The 19,642-nt window shown below is 37.3% G+C and overlaps 1 protein-coding gene across 1 annotated transcript in view; it reads right to left on the bottom strand.

Moving 5' to 3' along the window:
• Positions 1-19,642, bottom strand: part of LOC134358559 (deoxyuridine 5'-triphosphate nucleotidohydrolase-like) — a 53,769-nt gene that overhangs the window by 12,070 nt on the left and 22,057 nt on the right. Inside the window, exon 4 of the mRNA XM_063070929.1 lies at positions 2,680-2,724. Within this exon, the coding sequence (XP_062926999.1) occupies positions 2,680-2,724 (45 nt within the window). The remainder of the gene's footprint in view (positions 1-2,679; positions 2,725-19,642) is intronic.

The raw sequence follows: 19,642 nt of genomic DNA, 5'->3' as shown, positions 1-19,642 counted from the left end.
AACACTGTCCAACCCAACATTTAAAGCTAGACAATTTTTTTTGGCAACAAATGTGATACACATTACGCAGAACGACCTCAAGTAGCACTTAACGTATAGTCATACACAATGAAAGAGAACAGGCTATTATGAAAGCAAACATTTGACTTCAAGTTAGACAAAGGGAAAGTAGGTCAGACAAAGTGCCAAGTATTAGGCAGCAAAATACAGGGAGAGAGGGGTTTATGCAAGGAATTCCAGAGCTTAGGGCCAACATAACCAATTATTGTTGGAATGAGCAAAGATCAATGCACAAGCCAGAATTGGAAGGGCAAGCATTGAGGCTTCTAGAGCTGAAGTTGGCTGCAAAAATTGGAGGTTTATCTGGAGACGGGAGAAGATAATGGCACTAAGGAATATAACAATTATTTTAATTAGGTCATGTTGGGGGGAAAAAAATGGCATTTGGACTAAGTTATGATTTAGAAAGCACTATTCTCCTAGAAAATTGACTAGAAGAACATTGTAATAAACTTATCTACAAGTTACAACTTGTCAGCCAGTGGTGTAGTGGCATCCACAAGGGACTTTGAGGCAAGTGGCCCTAGGTTTGAATCTGCTGGCTCCTTACGGTTTCCATCTGTGCTGGGTTGAGCTCGCAACACAGCCTTGTAAAACAGACAAATGCTAAAAGAATGGCAAGGATGCCGCCTGATGTGCCATGTGGCGCGGAAAGTAACAACAACAACAATAGGTTACGAATGCACAGAAGCTGGACTGAAACAAAGCAGGTTTAGTAATAGATTGGCTATTTCATTAAAAACATAGCTGTCAAATTTAACACTTTCAAAGGATGAAAATTGGGAATTTTAAAAATCTTTAAGGATTTGGATACAATTTAGAAAATATTTTGGTTTATTGGGATTCTCACTTTCTAGTCCCACTTTTTAAAATTTTTTTTTAAGCCTTCTATGACTGATGTAGTTTTTAAACAATGGGAAAGATTGGGTATTACATGTTTCCTGGATCTGTTTGTACCAGGAAATCTTTCTTTGTTCGAACAATTGTCAACAAAATATAGTTTACCAAAAACCCATTTTTTTTGGTACTTACAAATTAGAGATTTTCTGCGATCTCAATTATATACATTTCCTAATAGTCCCGATAAGAACGTATTACGTGAAATTCTTAATATGAAATCATTCTATAATGGTTCAATATCCAATATTTATACGTTGTTGGGAAAGAGAAATGATTCTTTAGACAAAATTAAAAATCTTTGGGAACAAGATTTACAGACCTCAATTTCTGAAGAAATTTGGAATGAGATTTTTAAATTAGTTAATACTTCGTTATGTGCTCGTCACTCCCTCCTACAACTTAAAGTGGTTCATAGGCCTTATATGACCACGGATAAGTTATCTCATTTTTATATGGATATATCTCCCTACTATGATAGGTGTAACAATGGAGAAGCTTCATTTATTCATGTTTTGGACGTCCCCAAGTCTTGGAAAATATTGGATGGAAGTATTCCAAACTTTTTCTGTACTCTTTAAAGTAAATTTTGAGCCTAATCCTTTGACTGGCCTATTTGGTATTGTTGGAAGGAAAGATATCATTTTGAAGACATCTGATCTGCACATTCTGGCTTTTATCTCTGTTATGGCTAGGAGGGCACTTTTGTTTAAATGGAAGGATGCTGTTCTGCCTAATCATGCTCAGTGGTTACGAGATGTTATGGCATGCCTAAATTTAGAAAAGATTCGTTGTTCAATTTCCGCATCTAACCAAGATTTTCAAAGTTTGTGGGGGCCATTTTTAAATTATTTTCATAATCTTTGACTTCTTGCTAAAGTACAGAAGTTGGTTAATAGTATATTTTATTACCTGATAAGTTTTTTTTTCTTTTTTTTCCCCAAACAGCTTCAACTTTGGTAGTGGGTGTAGATCCTCTTTTTAAATAAAGTTGCTTATATTCTAATACACAAATTAATCTAATCTATATGAATATAGAGTAAGGAGTTTGTTAATGTGACTCAATATATTGTATCTGGTATTATTGTATTTTTTCTTTTGTTTTATAATATGTATTCTCTTGGAATCTGTATTCTTCTATATAGAAATCAATAAAAATATTGGAAAAAGAAAGAAAAAATCAATGAACTCCTCTGGATGCTGGAAGAAGGGATGAAATCAGCAGGAAATTTGGCTTTAAGATGACAATTGGTGGTGTGGAAGGGAAGTTGTGGGCTACCCCTGTATTACAGAATATTTTAGGGAAAAACAATTTAGGACTAAGACAATATCATGCATAAAACAGTCCAACTAAATCTGGGATTATCAACGTGTCCATTTGTCTTGTTTCATTGCATTTCACTGTCAACTAATATACTTAATTAAATTAGTGATGCATGAATTTATCTAGTAATTTTAAGTTCACAATCAACTCTCCAAATATGCCCTGCAAGTTAGAGGTGCTGTTCTGCATTTCAGATATTTTTCTTCCAAAACAGGCAACGCCATTCTGGAGATCAGCAGACTGTGCAAATCCCAATACCATATATACTACCTTGCTCATTCCTCAAGCCACAACAGTGTTTAGGTTTGTCTGCTTATACATAATTTCCAAAAAAAAACCAGTATACCATTGATGATCACATGTAAATTTTGTTTCATATTTTAGTGCAAATACATCACCTCCAACATCAATGAAGTGTTTTGCTGCCAATCCAGATCTTGGAGCTAGGAAGGATTAAGAGAAAATTGACAAGTTATTTACAGTCTCAGCTAAAACATATTTTAGTTATAAGCTATTAGCACATATTCTATTTTTCCAACTTAAAATATTACATGCAGTACTCAGTATTTTTAATTTCTGATGCTCAACAGATATTTATGCAACTCTTAAAATATGCAGGGCACACTGAGAAAGAAAATTTCTTAAGGGTCACCGTCCACAGACAGTAAAAAAAACGTTAAATACCATATTAAAACATGTTATAGGAAAACAGCAAAAATTGAGCAGAATATAAAAACAGGAAATGACTAGAAGTAGTGAAAAATCTTAAGATTAGCCTGGAAAATAAAGAGTTTCTACCGGCTTTTAATTTTAAAAAAGTTAACCAAATAAGCATTAGTTTTAAAGAAAGAAAGTCCGGGAAATTAATAATGGAAGTAAAATGGCAGGAAGTCAATTCAATGGGTACTTTTCAATAATCTTCACATTACAGGATACACAAGAAACACCCCAGATATAGCTGTAATTTTGGAATGAGGAACTCAAAAATTACAGCTACCAGGAAAGTGCACTGAGAAAACGGATGGAACTACATGGTCTTGATGGGTTTCATCCTAGGATTTTATAAGTGACTGAGAAATTGGTTTCCAAAGATTTCTTGATTCAAGGAAAGCTCCCTAGATTGTAATTCCTCTGTTCAGAAAGGGAGACAAAGTAAGAAAGGCAAGTTAGTTGAACATCAGTCTCAGGAAAATGTGAGAAATTCTAAAGGCATTTTAGATGGAAGAACTAAACCAATTATCTCAGGATAATCAGGCAGTCAACGTGATTTTGTAAATCAGAAGTTATGTTTAACCAATTAGTTGTCCTTCTTTGCAAGGACTGTGCAGAAAGGGGAAAATGGTGAATTCCATAAGAATCTACATCAAAAGTTATTGTAGAAAATAAAAGCCGGTGGTGCTGGAGGTGAATATTCAGAGATGGAAGACTAGCAGGCTGACATGAAACAGCAGAAAGAAATGGGTCTTTCTTTACTGGTTGCCTAGTGTCACAGAAATTGGTACTGAAGCCTTGACATTTTAATTTATATAAAAGACTTGAGGACAGCTGGCAAATTTACTGATAACACTGATAAGTGGGAAAATTAGCTACAAAAAAGAAAAGAGGTTGTAAAGGGATATAGATATACTGGGGAAAAATCCAGCAAATGGAATACTATGGGAAAATGGAAAAATTGAACATTTTGGCAAGATTATAAAAGTCTATTATCTAAATGGTAAGAGATTGCAGTACTTAGTGATAGATCTCACAAAATAAGAAAATCAACACAAGGTTGTAGTCCATTGGTGAGAGAATATAAAAATAGCACATGCTCTGTCAGCCATTTGCAAGGCACTGTATTGTTTTTCTTAAGGTAAAATTAATGCAATAGAAACAGCTCAGAGACTAATACTGGATACATGGTCTCATGAGCAAAGGCCAAACAGGTTAGGCTTGTATTTGTATTAGAAAGTACATAGGTGATTTGACTGAAATAACAGGGGAACAAGAACAGTAACTTTAAAAATACGGGGACAATTGTTTGAAACAGACGCAAAATTCTCAAGTTGTGCGACTGTGGAACTCTTCCGCAAAAAGAAAGTGCAACCAAAGTATGAATTCATTTTTTTTTTAAAAAAGGGTAGAGGTAGGTAGATTATTGATAAAGGGCAGAAGGTCATTGTGGATCAAGAAATTTGCAGATTAGAGATGACAGTTGCAAAGGTGCTGCAGGGACTTGAGGAAGGAAAGGTTGAGTGGGTTAGTGAAGTGTATTTAATTTCAGTAATATTTGAGTAATATTAAGCAATTTTTACATAATTCTTTCCATAATAATAATGATTATATTGATCCCAAGTGGGAAATTCATGTTACAGTGGCAACATTTAAAAACAGTGAGGCTAACAAGGAGAACGCAGCATGTACGTGTCCACTTGGATTCTCAGTTTGAAAGGATGCTCCAGGGCTTATCAGGAGCACCGGCTACTTTCCAGCCGGTCATGGAGAAAACTGTTGGGGATATGAATTTGTTGGAGGTGCTGCTGTACCTAGATCTCATAGCATTTGGGTCCACCCTGGAAGAGCAAGAGGCACTGCTACTGAAGGTGTCAGGCCTCCTGAAAGATAAAGATAACTATCACTGGACAAACCCCAGTTCTGCAAGACATCTTTCAGATATGTTGGGCATGTGACAACGTGGCCAAGGCCCAAGAAAGTGAGCACCCTACACTCATTCCTTGGATTCTGTGGGTACTATCAGAAGTTCACGAAGAACTACTCTGAAGTGAGTCACTTTTTGAATCAGCTTCCATGCGGTTACCCACCCTTAGGGAAGAAAGGGAGGAGGAAAGGAGAGGATGGTAAATATTATCTTAGCTCTTTGAAGCCTTTTGGAGCAATATGGGATGCAAAATGTGAAGAAGTCTTTAAGTTGCTGAAGGAGCTGCTGACAAAATTGCCTGTGTTGCCTTTTGCAGATCGCCAATTGCTGTATGCATTGCATACAGATGCCAGCAGAGAGGGCTTGAGGACGTTCTGTATCAGGATTAGGGCACAGGGTCAAGACCTTTCTCTTTTGTCAGCCAGAGTCTGGCACCCTCTGAGCGAAACTATCCACAAGCACAAATTGGAGTTTTTGGCATTGAAATGGGCTGTAATGGATAAGTGATTATATGGCACCAAGTTTGAGACGAGGATGGACAACAATCCATTGACTTGTATCCTGACCTTGGCGAAATTGATGTCACAGGCCATCGTTGGTGGGTGGCGTTGTCTACCTATAATTTCAGCCTGAAGTACCGGCCAGGGAGCCAGATCATTGACGTGGACACTTTTTCCCAACATGTTCATGAAGTGATGGAAGGGGACGGAAAGTGGGAGAGAGTTCCTGCACCTTGTTAAAACAGTGTCAGTTTTCCACCATAGGGAAGTCAAAGGCAAGGCAAGGGCAGGATTGAGAGTAGTGGACCATTTGGGAGCTTCTGGATTTGTCATTCCACAGCTTACTGCAACCTGACCCCTCCGAATACAAAGCAGTTACCCGAGTTGAGCCCAGGGGAACTGGCCGCCGCTCAGCAAGATGACCCTTGCATAGGTACTGTTTGGTCAGCGGTTGCAAAAGGGGATATGGCCCAAGCTGAAAAGATGAAACACACTGCCGTATCTCTACTGCTGAGAGAATGGCACAAACTGGAGTTGAGGAACCATATTTTATACTGGGTCACATCTCTTCCAGATACGCCTCGGCATTCCCAGTTGGTCTGCCTGAGAAGTATCGGAGGATTATGTTGAAGTCACTTCACGATGATTCAGGTCATTTGGGGTTTGACAAGACTCATGGATTGGTCAGAGATCGGTTCTACGAAGCCTGCGGTCAAAGAGTACTGTAAGTCATGCATTCAATGTATTTGGAGGAAGATGCTGCCTATGAGGGCCGATCCGTTATCGCATTTGTCGAGTGCGGGGTCACTTGATCTGGTCTGTATGGATTTCCTATCCATAGAGTTCAATTCCAGCACCACGGCAAATCTTTTGGATACTAATGATCACACCAGGTATGCTCAGGCCTCCCCTACAAAGGATCAGAGGGTGTCCACCATGGCCAAAGTGTTATGGAAAAAGTATTTTGTTCATTGTGACCTCCCCAGACAGATACATAGCAATCAGGGAAGGGATTTTGAGAGTAGGTTCACACAAGTTAATGAGCATGTTTGGAGTCAAGAAGTTAGGACTACGCCTTATCACTCTCATGGTGATCCCCAGCCCAAGAGGTTCAACCTGACAATGCTGGACATGCTCAGAACCCTGGAGATCAGCAAGAATAAATGGAATCAACATACTGGGAATCTGGTCCACTGCTACAACTGTACACAGAATATTTGGGCATGAAGCAAGGTTGCCCGTTGACCTCTGTTTTGGGACTGGCAGGGAAGATTTGCCATAGAAAACCTATCCGAGCGCGTGTCTGGTACGAGGAGGGAGTTGCAAAAGGCATATGAATGAGCTGAGGTCTGCTACATAGCCGAATCAAGGAAATACTATTACAGCTACAGAAAGAGTGGGTAATGTAGCAGGATCCTCTTTTGAGTCAGTATGGGTGGACATCAGAAACAGGAAGGGAGCGGTTATTCTATTGGGGGTATTCTATAGGCCCCCTGGTAGCAGCAGAGATACAGAGGAGCAGATTGGGAGGCAGATTTTGGAAAGGTGCAAAAATAACAGGGTTGTTATCATGGGTGACTTTAACTCCCCTAATATTGATTGGCACCTGATTAGTTCCAAGGGTTTAGATGGGGCAGAGTTTGTTAAGCATCCAGGATGGATTCCTGTATGTGGACAGGCCGACTAGGGGGAGTGCCATACTAGATCTAGTACTAGGTAATGAACAGGTCAGGTCACAGATCTCTCAGTGGGTGAGAACCTGGGGGACAGTGACCACCGCTCCCTGGCCTTTAGCATTATCATGGAAAAGGATAGAATCAGAGAAGACAGGGAAATTTTTAATTGGGGAAGGGCAAATTATGAGGCTATAAGGCTAGAACTTGCGGGTGTGAATTGGGATGATGTTTTTGCAGGGAAATGTACTATGGACATATGGTCGATGTTTAGAGATCTCTTGCAGAATGTTAGGGATAAATTTGTCCCGGTGAGGAAGATAAAGAATGATAGGGTGAAGGAATCATGGGTGGCAAGTGAGGTGGAAAATCTAATCGGGTGGGAGAAGGCAGCATACACGAGGTTTAGGAAGCAGAGATCAGATGGGTCTATTGAGGAATATAGGGAAGCAAGAAAGGAGCTTAAAAAGGGACTGAGAAGAGCAAGAAGGGGGCATGAGAAGGCCTTGGCGAGTAGGGTAAAGGAAAACCCCAAGGCATTAACTATGTGAAGAGAAAAAGGATGACAGGAGTGAAGGTAGGACCGATTAGAGATAAAGGTGGGGGGGGGACTTCCGGTAGCGCTCATGGAGTGAAGTCGCGTTCTTGACTCGCTCCATTACCTCTGAGTTTTTTTTCTCTATGGTCAGCTATACTTTAATTAACCATTAAGGCATCAACTCTTACAATACTTTGAATTAAACTGAGTTCTCCGACAACTGGATGGAACTTAGATCTGCTATGTCTAAGAACGGGAAAAACGGCAAGGATGGTAAACCTCCGGTTAAACCGAAAGCTACGGATCTCCCCCCGACTGAATCACCGGTGACTTTGAAAGCTATATCGGAGTTAATTCAGAGGGAAATTTCAACCTCTGTTAAGGAGGTGATTCGTATGGAAATTGCAGACTCTGTTAAAGACTTGATTCATACGGAAATCTCAACTAATCTTCAGAAAATTGCCGATTCAATTGATAAGATGCAAACATTTATTGCGGAACATCAGTCGGCTGTATCTGATCTTCAAAAATTTGCGCAACAAAGTGAGCTTAGGATGGGGAAAATCGAGGAAACAATTAATGTAATGAAGAAGAAACTTGACTTTCTGACTTTTAAAAACTCTGACTTGGAATCTAGGATGCGTCGGTAGAATTTACGAATGATTGGGGTGCGGGAAGCTGTAGAATCTAACAACCCCATGAAGTATTTCTCTCAACTTTTAAAAGATGCATTCCCTACTGTATTTCCTGACCAACCACCGCTACTGGATCGTGTTCACAGAATCCCATCATACTCGTCTAGGTCAGATAGACCTAGGCATGTTATTTTACGTTTTCATTACTTTCAAGACAAGGAGAGACTGTTTCGATTCGCTCGATCTAAAGGTTTCATCGATTTTTCGGATCTTAGGTTCCGATTCGTGGAAGATTTCAGTAAACCAATCTGGGACCAACTGGTTCGCTACAGATCTGTGATGTCGGAATTCTATAAGATGGATTTAAGACCAGCGCTGCTGTACCCTGCACGTCTAAGGATTTGCATGTCAGATGGAGCCCTTCGTTTTTTTGATTCTCCATCGGATGCCCAGAGTTATCTGGATCAATTTTCACCTTCAACATCTTAATTGCTATTTTTTTTTTAATCATCTCCGTTGATCGGAGGCTGTGAATTGGTTGGTTTTAACTTTTTCGTGCCCTATTTGGGCAGAAAAGTTTATTTTGGATTTCTTAATATAGTTGCTAAACTTTCTTTTCAACTGCATCATTTCTTTCTTTTCCCAGGGGATTCTGGGTGGTTACTTCCTGTTTGTCATTTTACGTATTTCCTGTGTGGCCTTAAATTTTGTAGTTTTTTTTTAAATTTTATTCTGTTTTGCTTTTTATAACCACTTTACATCAATAATCTTATTTTTTTTTGTTGCTGTGTTTATTTATGGGTTTGGGGTTTATTGTGGTTTTTTTTTAATATATATTTTCTGGCTTTTGTTCTGTTGTGTGTGTATTTTAATTGAGCTACCTTTTTTTTTACTTTTTTTTACAATTAGCTGATCTTTTTCATATTTATACCTTTTTTTTAGGGAGCGTATACCGGAAGTCATGGGGGTAGTTTTAGCGCTTGCTTCTTTCGGGCGGGTCTGCTTTAGATTTTGCCTTGGGGTCTTGGGGCAGGGGTGGTGGGAGGGGCTTCACGTTTTAGTTTGTTTCTCTTTGGGCTATATACATTATTGAAGTACTGGTTGCATCCTTTTTCCTGGTATCTTTCGTATGTTCTGTTTCCTCTCCGGGTTTGTGGGTCGCGCCTATCGTCAATCCTCCTTGTTGTGGGTTGACTTTAGGATTTATGGAGTCTATTATTAATTTTGTCTCCTGGAATACTAACGGTCTTAATCATCCTATTAAAAGGAAAAAAGTTTTTAAAGTGTTCCGGAGACTTAAAGCACAAATTTTATTTTTACAAGAGACCCATGTACAGAGGGGGGACAGACTACGTTTTTTCAAATTCTGGAAGGGACAACAATTTCATTCGAACTCCAATGCTAAGATTCGAGGCGTCTCTATTTTTATAGATTCCTCAGTTACTTTTATACAACAGGATATTATTTCTGATCCGAATGGTAGATTTTTATTGGTTAGTGGTTTACTATTTAATAAAAAAGTAGTTTTGGTTAATGTTTATGCTCCTAATATGGATTGTCCGGAATTTTATAAATCATTGTTTAATCAGTTTCTGAATTTGAACGAGTTTTCATTGATCTGGGGCGGAGATCTTAATACCTGTTTGTCTCCAGCTTTGGACCGTTCGGCTCCTTTACGGACCTTACCTAATAAATCTGCAAATTTGATTAATTTTTTCCTTTCTGATTCTGGGTCGACGGACATTTGGCGTTTTCTGCATCCTCAGGAAAAAGATTTTTCCTTTTTTTCACATGTTCATCATTCCTATTCAAGAATTGATTATTTTTTTATTGATTCTCGACTTATTCCTTCAGTGATTAAATGTGATTATGATTCTATAACCATTTCGGATCATGCTCCACTTAAGCTTTCTATTAAAATTATGGCCAATATACCAAATAATAGACAATGGCGTTTTAATTCGCTGTTGCTTCAGGACTCGGACTTTGTTAATTTTATGAATGAACAGATTGAGCTTTTTTTTTACAATTAACTATACAGAAGATATTTCGGTTAACACTCTTTGGGACACTTTTAAAGCCTATATTCGGGGTCAGATTATTTCGTATTCTGCTGCTTTGAGGAAGAAACAGAAGCAGGAGGAGACGGCAATTGTGGACAAGATTAAAGAAATTGATAAGAAATATGTTATGGCTCCTTCTGAGGAGCTATACAAACAAAGAACTGAACTTCAAATGGAACACAGTTTACTACTCTCGTCCTCGATTGTAAACCAATTAAAGAAAACAAGAAGTGATTTTTATGTTCACAGTGATAAAATTGGCAAGCTGCTGGCTAATCAATTGAAATCTAATTATGTTAAATCTCAAATCAATCAGATTTATAACCAAAATGATCGATTGATATTGGATCATGTGGGGATTAATCAAACCTTTTGTGATTTTTATTCTTCTTTATATCAATCAGAGTCTCCTCGAGATTCTAAATATATGAATGATTTTTTAGATAAGTTAGACTTCCCTCAGATTTCACAGGATATGTCTTCTTTATTAGATACTTCCATTACAATGGATGAGATTAAGAATGTTATTTTTTCTATGAATCTGGGGAAAGCTCCTGGCCCTGATGGGTTTACCGTTGAATTTTATAAATGTTTTGCTTCTTTATTGATTCCTTGGCTCTATAAGGTTTTTGAGGCTTCTTTGAAACTTGGTAAACTTCCGGAATCTTTTAATAGAGCATCAATTTCTTTAATACTAAAGAAGGATAAAGACCCTGCTCAATGTGCATCTTATAGACCAATATCTTTATTAAATGTTGATTCTAAAGTTTTTTCCAAGTTATTAGCAAATAGACTAGAAAAAGTACTTCCTTCTATTATTTCGGAAGACCAAACGGGTTTTATTAAAGGTCGTTACTCTTTTTATAATATTCGTACATTGTTAAATATCGTTTATACTCCCTCACAAAATGTTCCTGAGTGTGTTATTTCTTTAGATGCCGAGAAAGCTTTTGATAGAGTAGAATGGCCTTATTTATTTAAGGTGCTTGAAATGTTTAATTTTAGCTTGAAATTTATATCCTGGATTAAACTGTTATATCACTCCCCTGTAGCCTCGGTTCGTACTAACTCCTTAAACTCACCTTTTTTTCCTCTCTTTCGTGGTACTCGACAAGGCTGTCCTCTTAGTCCCCTATTATTTGATATTGCATTAGAACCTCTTGCAATTGCTATTCGAGAATCTTCAAATATTACTGGGATAACTCGGGGATTAAAGTCCCATAAATTATCACTCTATGCTGATGATTTACTTTTATATATTTCTAATCCTGAGAGATCCATTCCTGCTGTTTTAGAGTTATTAGCACAATTTGGTCTTTTCTCAGGTTATAAATTAAATCTTAGTAAGAGTGAACTTTTTCCGATTAATAAACATCTTCCCTTATATTATAAATTTCCATTTAAATTGATTAATAATTACTTTTCATATCTTGGGATTAAAATTACTTGTAAACATAAAGATTTATTTAAGACTAACTTTTTACCATTAATAGACCATATTACTCAACTTTCATCTAAATGGTTTCCCTTATATTTAACTTTGATTGGTCGTATTAATGCAGTTAAGATGTTTTTTTTGCCAAAATTTTTATATGTGTTTCAGGCATTACCAATTTTCGTTCCTAAATCTTTTTTTGATAAAGTTGACTCTAAAATTTCTTCATTTATTTGGCAGAATAAGAATCCGAGACTGGGTAAAATACATTTACAGAAAGCTAAGAGAGATGGAGGTTTAGCATTACCTAACTTTAGATTTTATTATTGGGCTATTAATATTCGACATATGAAATTTTGGTTACTTGACCGGGACATACTATCTATTCCTAAATGGGTAGCATTGGAATTACAATCTGTTCAGGGTTATACACTTGGTTCTATTTTAGGTTCCTCTCTTCCTTTTGATTCGAAACGCCTTAAGCAGGTCTCTAACCCGATAGTTAAATATGCTTTGCGCATTTGGTTTCAATTCAGAAAATTTTTTGATCTTAATCAATTCGGGTTAGCGATTCCTATTTTAGGTAACATATTTTTTCCTCCCTCTTTTACGGATCGCGCTTTTCAAACTTGGAAGACTAAGGGTATTTTACGGTTTTTGGATTTATTTTTAGATGGTTCCCTTATGTCTTTTGAACAATTATCTAATAAATATAACTTATCAAGAATACATTTTTTTAGATATTTACAAGTTAGAAATTTCCTAAGTACTATACTTTCTTCCTTTCCAATGCTTCCTCCTATATATATTTTAGATTCGATAATTAACCTTAATCCATGTCAGAAAGGTGCATCGGCTATGATTTATAATATTATTATGAAACTTAGGAAAGCTCCATTTGATAAGATTAGGGTAGATTGGGAACAGGAATTGGGGCTTACCATTTCTGTGGATGATTGGGGGCAGATTTTACAATTAGTTAATACTTCCTCTATTTGTGCTAAACATTCCCTAATTCAATTTAAAGTGGTTCATAGAGCACATATGTCCAAAGATAAGTTAGCGCGTTTTTACTCGCATATTAATCCTTTCTGTGATAGATGTTCGGGGCAGATAGCCTCTTTAACTCATATGTTTTGGTCTTGCCCTACTTTGGAAACTTTTTGGAGAGATATTTTCAATATTATTTCTAAGGTATTAAATATAGATATCTCTCCTCACCCTATTACTGCTATCTTTGGACTACCTAAAATTTCTAGTAATCTTTCCCCTTCAGCCCGTAGAATGATTGCATTTCTTACTTTAATGGCGAAAAGATGTATTTTACAACATTGGAAAGAGCTTAATGCTCCAACTACCTTTTTTTGGTTTTCTCAGATGATTTTATGTTTGAATCTGGAGAAAATTAGAAGTAACCTTTATGATTCTTCATTTAAATTTGAACAGATTTGGGGACCTTTTATTCGATATTTTCATTTAATGTAATATTTACCCTTCTTGTTTTTTTTTCACTGTTTTAATGGAGGTCGGGATTGAGGACGTGATTTTAAGTTTAACTCTGTTTGGTTTCAAGTTAGCCCATTGCTTTGCTTTGCTTTTAGGTAGTTGCACGGTGGGTTTTTTTTTGGGGGTTTTTTTTTTCTTTTTTCTTTTTTTTTCCATTGATATATATAAAATCTAGTATACTATTATGTTATCTTGGTTTCTTATGCTTAAATTACATTGTTTGTAGTATTTTCTTTTTGGTATTGTTATCTTTTGGAATTTTATTGTACTTTAACATTGTATTAATGTTTATATGGCTTACCTTTTTTGTATACTTACTCAATAAAAAGATTTAAACACTCAAATCAATCAGATTTATAACCAAAATGATCGATTGATACTGGATCATGTGGGGATTAATCAAACCTTTTGTGATTTTTATTCTTCTTTATATCAATCAGAGTCTCCTCGAGATTCTAAATATATGAATGATTTTTTAGATAAGTTAGACTTCCCTCAGATTTCACAGGATATGTCTTCTTTATTAGATACTTCCATTACAATGGATGAGATTAAGAATGTTATTTTTTCTATGAATCTGGGGAAAGCTCCTGGCCCGGATGGGTTTACCATTGAATTTTATAAATGTTTTGCTTCTTTATTGATTCCTTGGCTCTGTAGGGTTTTTGAGGCTTCTCTGAAACTTGGTAAACTTCCTGAATCTTTTAATAGAGCATCAATTTCTCTAATACTAAAGAAGGATAAAGACCCTGCTCAATGTGCATCTTATAGACCAATATCTTTATTAAATGTTGATTCTAAAGTTTTTTCTAAGTTATTAGCAAATAGACTAGAAAAAGTACTTCCTTCTATTATTTCGGAAGACCAAACGGGTTTTATTAAAGGTCGTTACTCTTTTTATAATATTCGTACATTGTTAAATATCGTTTATACTCCCTCACAAAATGTTCCTGAGTGTGTTATTTCTTTAGATGCCGAGAAAGCTTTTGATAGAGTAGAATGGCCTTATTTATTTAAGGTGCTTGAAATGTTTAATTTTAGCTTGAAATTTATATCCTGGATTAAACTGTTATATCATTCCCCTGTAGCCTCGGTTTGTACTAACTCTTTAAACTCACCTTTTTTTCCTCTCTTTCGTGGTACTCGACAAGGCTGTCCTCTTAGTCCCCTATTATTTGATATTGCATTAGAACCTCTAGCAATTGCTATTCGAGAATCTTCAAATATTACTGGGATAACTCGGGGATTAAAGTCCCATAAATTATCACTCTATGCTGATGATTTACTTTTATATATTTTTAATCCTGAGAAATCTATTCCTGCTGTTTTAGAGTTATTAGCACAATTTGGTTTTTTCTCAGGTTATAAATTAAATCTTAGTAAGAGTGAACTTTTTCCGATTAATAAACATCTTCCCTTATATTATAAATTTCCATTTAAATTGATTAATAATTATTTTTCATATCTTGGGATTAAAATTACTTGTAAATACAAAGATTTATTTAAGATTAACTTTTTACCATTAATAGACCATATTACTCAACTTTCATCTAAATGGTTTCCCTTATATTTAACTTTGATTGGTCGTATTAATGCAGTTAAGATGTTTTTTTTGCCAAAATTTTTATATGTGTTTCAGGCATTACCAATTTTCGTTCCAAAATCTTTCTTTGATAAAGTTGACTCTAAAATTTCTTCATTTATTTGGCAAAATAAGAATCCGAGACTGGGTAAAATACATTTACAGAAAGCTAAGAGAGATGGAGGTTTAGCATTACCTAACTTTAGATTCTATTATTGGGCTATTAATATTCGACATATGAAATTTTGGTTACTTGACCAGGACATACTATCTATTCCTAAATGGGTAGCATTGGAATTACAATCTGTTCAGGGTTATACACTTGGCTCTATTTTAGGCTCCTCTCTCCCTTTTGATTCGAAACGCCTTAAGCAGGTCTCTAACCCGATAGTTAAATATGCCTTGCGCATTTGGTTTCAATTCAGAAAATTTTTTGATCTTAATCAATTCGGGTTAGCGATTCCTATTTTAGGTAACATATTTTTTCCTCCCTCCTTTACGGATCGCGCTTTTCAAACTTGGAAGATTAAGGGTGTTTTACGGTTTTTGGATTTATTTTTAGATGGTTCCTTTATGTCTTTTGAACAATTATCTAATAAATATAACTTATCAAGAATACATTTTTTTAGATATTTACAAGTTAGAAATTTCCTAAGTACTATACTTTCTTCCTTTCCAATGCTTCCTCCTACATATATTTTAGATTCGATAATTAACCTCAATCCATGTCAGAAAGGTGCATCGGCTATGATTTATAATATTATTATGAAACTTAGGAAAGCTCCATTTGATAAGATTAGGGTAGATTGGGAACAGGAATTGGGGCTTACCATTTCTGTGGATGATTGGGGGCAGATTTTACAATTAGTTAATACTTCCTCTATTTGTGCTAAACATTCCCTAATTCAATTTAAAGTGGTTCATAGAGCACATATGTCCAAAGATAAGTTAGCGCGTTTTTACTCGCATATTAATCCTTTCTGTGATAGATGTTCGGGGCAGATAGCCTCTTTAACTCATATGTTTTGGTCTTGCCCTACTTTGGAAACTTTTTGGAGAGATATTTTTAATATTATTTCTAAGGTATTAAATATAGATATCTCTCCTCACCCTATTACTGCTATCTTTGGACTACCTAAAATTTCTAGTAATCTTTCCCCTTCAGCCCGTAGAATGATTGCATTTCTTACTTTAATGGCGAAAAGATGTATTTTACAACATTGGAAAGAGCTTAATGCTCCAACTACCTTTTTTTGGTTTTCTCAGACGATTTTATGTTTGAATTTGGAGAAAATTAGAAGTAACCTTTATGATTCTTTATTTAAATTTGAACAGATTTGGGGACCTTTTATTCGATATTTTCATTTAATGTAATATTTACCCTTCTTGTTTTTTTTTCACTGTTTTTAATGGAGGTCGGGATTGAGGACGTGATTTTAAGTTTAACTCTGTTTGGTTTCAAGTTAGCCCATTGTTTTGCCTTGCTTTTAGTTAGTTGCACGGTGGGTTTTTTTTGGGGGTTTTTTTTTTCTTTTTTTCCATTGATATATATAAAATTTAGTATACTATTATGTTATCTTGGTTTCTTATGTTTAAATTACATTGTTTGTAGTATTTTTTTTTGGTATTGATACCTTTTGGAATTTTATTATACTTTAACATTGTATTAATGTTTATATGGCTTACCTTTTTTGTATACTTACTCAATAAAAAGATTTAAAAAGAAAAGAGATAAAGGTGGGAAGATGTGCCTGGAGGCTGTGGAAGTGAGCAAGGTTCTCAATGAATACTTCTCTTTGGTATTCACCAATGAGAGAGAACTTGATGATGGTGAGGACAATGTGAGTGAGGTTGATGTTCTGGAGCATGTTGATATTAAGGGAGAAGAGGTGTTGGAGTTGTTAAAATACATTAGGATAGATAAGTCCCCGGGGCCTGACGGAATATTACCCAGGCTGCTCCACGAGGCGAGGGAAGAGATTGCTGAGCCTCTGGCTAGGATCTTTATGTCCTCGTTGTCCACCGGAATGGTACCGGAGGATTGGAGGGAGGCGAATGTTATCCCCTTGTTCAAAAAAGGTAGTAGGGACAGTCCGGGTAATTATAGACCAGTGAGCCTTACATCTGTGGAAAGCTGTTGGAAAAGATTCTTAGAGATAGGTTCTCTGGGCATTTAGAGAATCATGGTCTGATCAGGGACAGTCAGCATGGCTTTGTGAAGGGCAGATCATGTCTAACAAGCCTGATAGAGTTCTTTGAGGAGGTGACCAGGCATATAGATGAGGAGAGTGCAGTGGATGTGATCTATATGGATTTTAGTAAGGCATTTGACAAGGTTCCACATGGTAGACTTATTCAGAAAGTCAGAAGGCATGGGATCCAGGGAATTTTGGCCAGGTGGATTCAGAATTGGCTTGCCTGCAGAAGGCAGAGGGTGGTGGTGGAGGGAGTACATTCAGATTGGAGGATTATGACTAGTGGTGTCCCACAAGGATCTGTTCTGGAACCTCTACTTTTCCTGATTTTTATTTAACGACTTGGATGTGGGGGTAGAAGGGTGGGTTGGCAAGTTTGCAGACGACACAAAGGTTGGCGGTGTTGTAGATAGTGTAGAGGATTGTCAAAGATTACAGACAGACATTGATAGGATGCAGAAGTGGGCTGAGAAATGGCAGATGGAGTTCAACCCGGATAAGTGTGAGGTGGTACACTTTGGAAGGACAAACTCCAAGGCAGAGTACAAAGTAAATGGCAGGATACTTGGTAGTGTGGAGGAGCAGAGGGATCTGGGGGTGCATGTCCACAGATCCCTGAAAGTAGCCTCACAGGTGGATAGGGCAGTTAAGAAAGCTTATGGGGTGTTAGCTTTCATAAGTCGAGGGCTAGAGTTTAAGAGTCGCGATGTAATGATGCAGCTCTATAAAACTCTGGTTAGGCCACATTTGGAGTACTGTGTCCAGTTCTGGTTGCCTCACTATAGGAAGGATGTGGAAGCATCGGAAAGGGTACAGAGATTTACCAGGATGCTGTCTGGTTTAGAGAGTATGCATTATGATCAGAGATTAAGGGAGCTAGGGCTTTACTCTTTGGAGAGGAGACATGATAGAAGTGTACACAATAATAAGAGGAATAGGTAAGAGTGGATAGCCAGCGCCTCTTCCCCAGGGCACCACTGCTCAATATAAGAGGACATGGCTTTAAGGTAAGGGGTGGGAAGTTCAAGTGGATATTAGAGGAAGGTTTTTTACTCAAGAGAGTGGCTGGTGCGTGGAATGCACTGTCTGAGTCAGTGGTGGAGGCAGATGCACTAGTGAAGTTTAAGAGACTACTAGACAGGTATATGGAGGAATTTAAGGTGGGGGGTTATACGGGAGGCAGGGTTTGAGGGTCGGCACAATATTGTGGGCCGAAGGACCTGTACTGTGCTATACTATTCTATGTTCTATGTTTAAATGGGAGATGTGATCAAAAGGTTAGGTTCTCCCAACTGATGCCTGAAGACGAATTTAGGGTTACCAGGGAAGCAGAAGTTGGCTGACCACTGGGTGGCTATACCTTACATAATGGAGAGTCAGATGCCAAATGTACCAGTTTTCCAGGTGAACCCAGAGGATGGGAATGGAGCTGTCACGATTCTCCATCTGAACCACCTTCTACCTCCAGGGCAAGAGGTACATGTTGACCCAGAGCCTGACATGGACCCTAAACCCAGTAAGAGGACTCTGAAGCGATGTGGGAGAACAGAAGGCCAAGCAGTGGACATGTTTGGAAGGGACGTAACCACTAAATATGGTATGGACTCATAGGATGACGAAATGGAGGTGTGGTATATGCTACTCTCTGCAAACTTCCCAATAATTAACAAAAGGATTTCTAAACCTCCACACACTGATGCATATGAAATGGGGGGGGACGGACTAGCAGTGGGCAGGCAGGTTTGTGGCTGGACATTGAGGGAGACTGAGCTCTGAATTAACTGGGTATGGAGCCGAGCTCAACCAGTGACAAGCTGAGTTGTCGGAAGGCTCATGTAATGGACAGGGAGAAGCCTCTCCACGTAAACAGGAAAGATCTAGAGGGGACCATGATTCAATGGAGCAAAGATGCGGAAGTCCACTGGGGATTGGTGAATATGACTTTTGGAAGATCTGAGCTCCAACCTGTGCACGTTTGACCATTTAATCATAATGGACTGTTTTTTTGTCTTTTCTCTACTAACTCTTCAGTCAAGTTAACATTCATAAAGATACTCATTTTAATTGTATGTTATGTACAATCTATTATTTCCTGTGACGAGATGAAACAGGGCAGCAAATCACACAACATTCACAAACCAGGGCTTGGATGGGCGAGACATCCCAATTTCATGGATTTGGCAAGACCACAGTGCGTATACCCTAGATGTATGAGGCCAGAGAAAGACGAGTTTCTCGACGCTGAGTTGGGAGAATGCCAATGACGGCTAATGAGCAGTTTCCTCAGATGCCCAAGAAGAAAGCAGGTTTCACACACCTAACAGTGTACTTAACAAATAAATACAGAATAATAGTGTAAAACCAGTAATATAAAAAGTGTACTTGTGCAATAATAATGTACAAGATAACAATAAATCAGACTATTGTGTTCACCTGTTGCAGAGATGAACTGTTTGTATGTGCTTATTGCATTTGGTTGGAAAGATTTTCTGTAATGATCTTTGTGACAGTGGAGCCAATTGAGTCTGTTCAAAAAGGTACTTCTCTGCATATTCAATAGGTCATGGAGAGGATGTTTCAGATTGTCCATAATGGA

Source organism: Mobula hypostoma, chromosome 18, assembly GCF_963921235.1.
Source record: "Mobula hypostoma chromosome 18, sMobHyp1.1, whole genome shotgun sequence".
NCBI lineage: Eukaryota > Metazoa > Chordata > Chondrichthyes > Myliobatiformes > Myliobatidae > Mobula > Mobula hypostoma.
The sequence above is the reverse complement of the archived record's forward strand: the minus strand, read 5'-3'. Positions and strand labels throughout refer to the sequence as shown.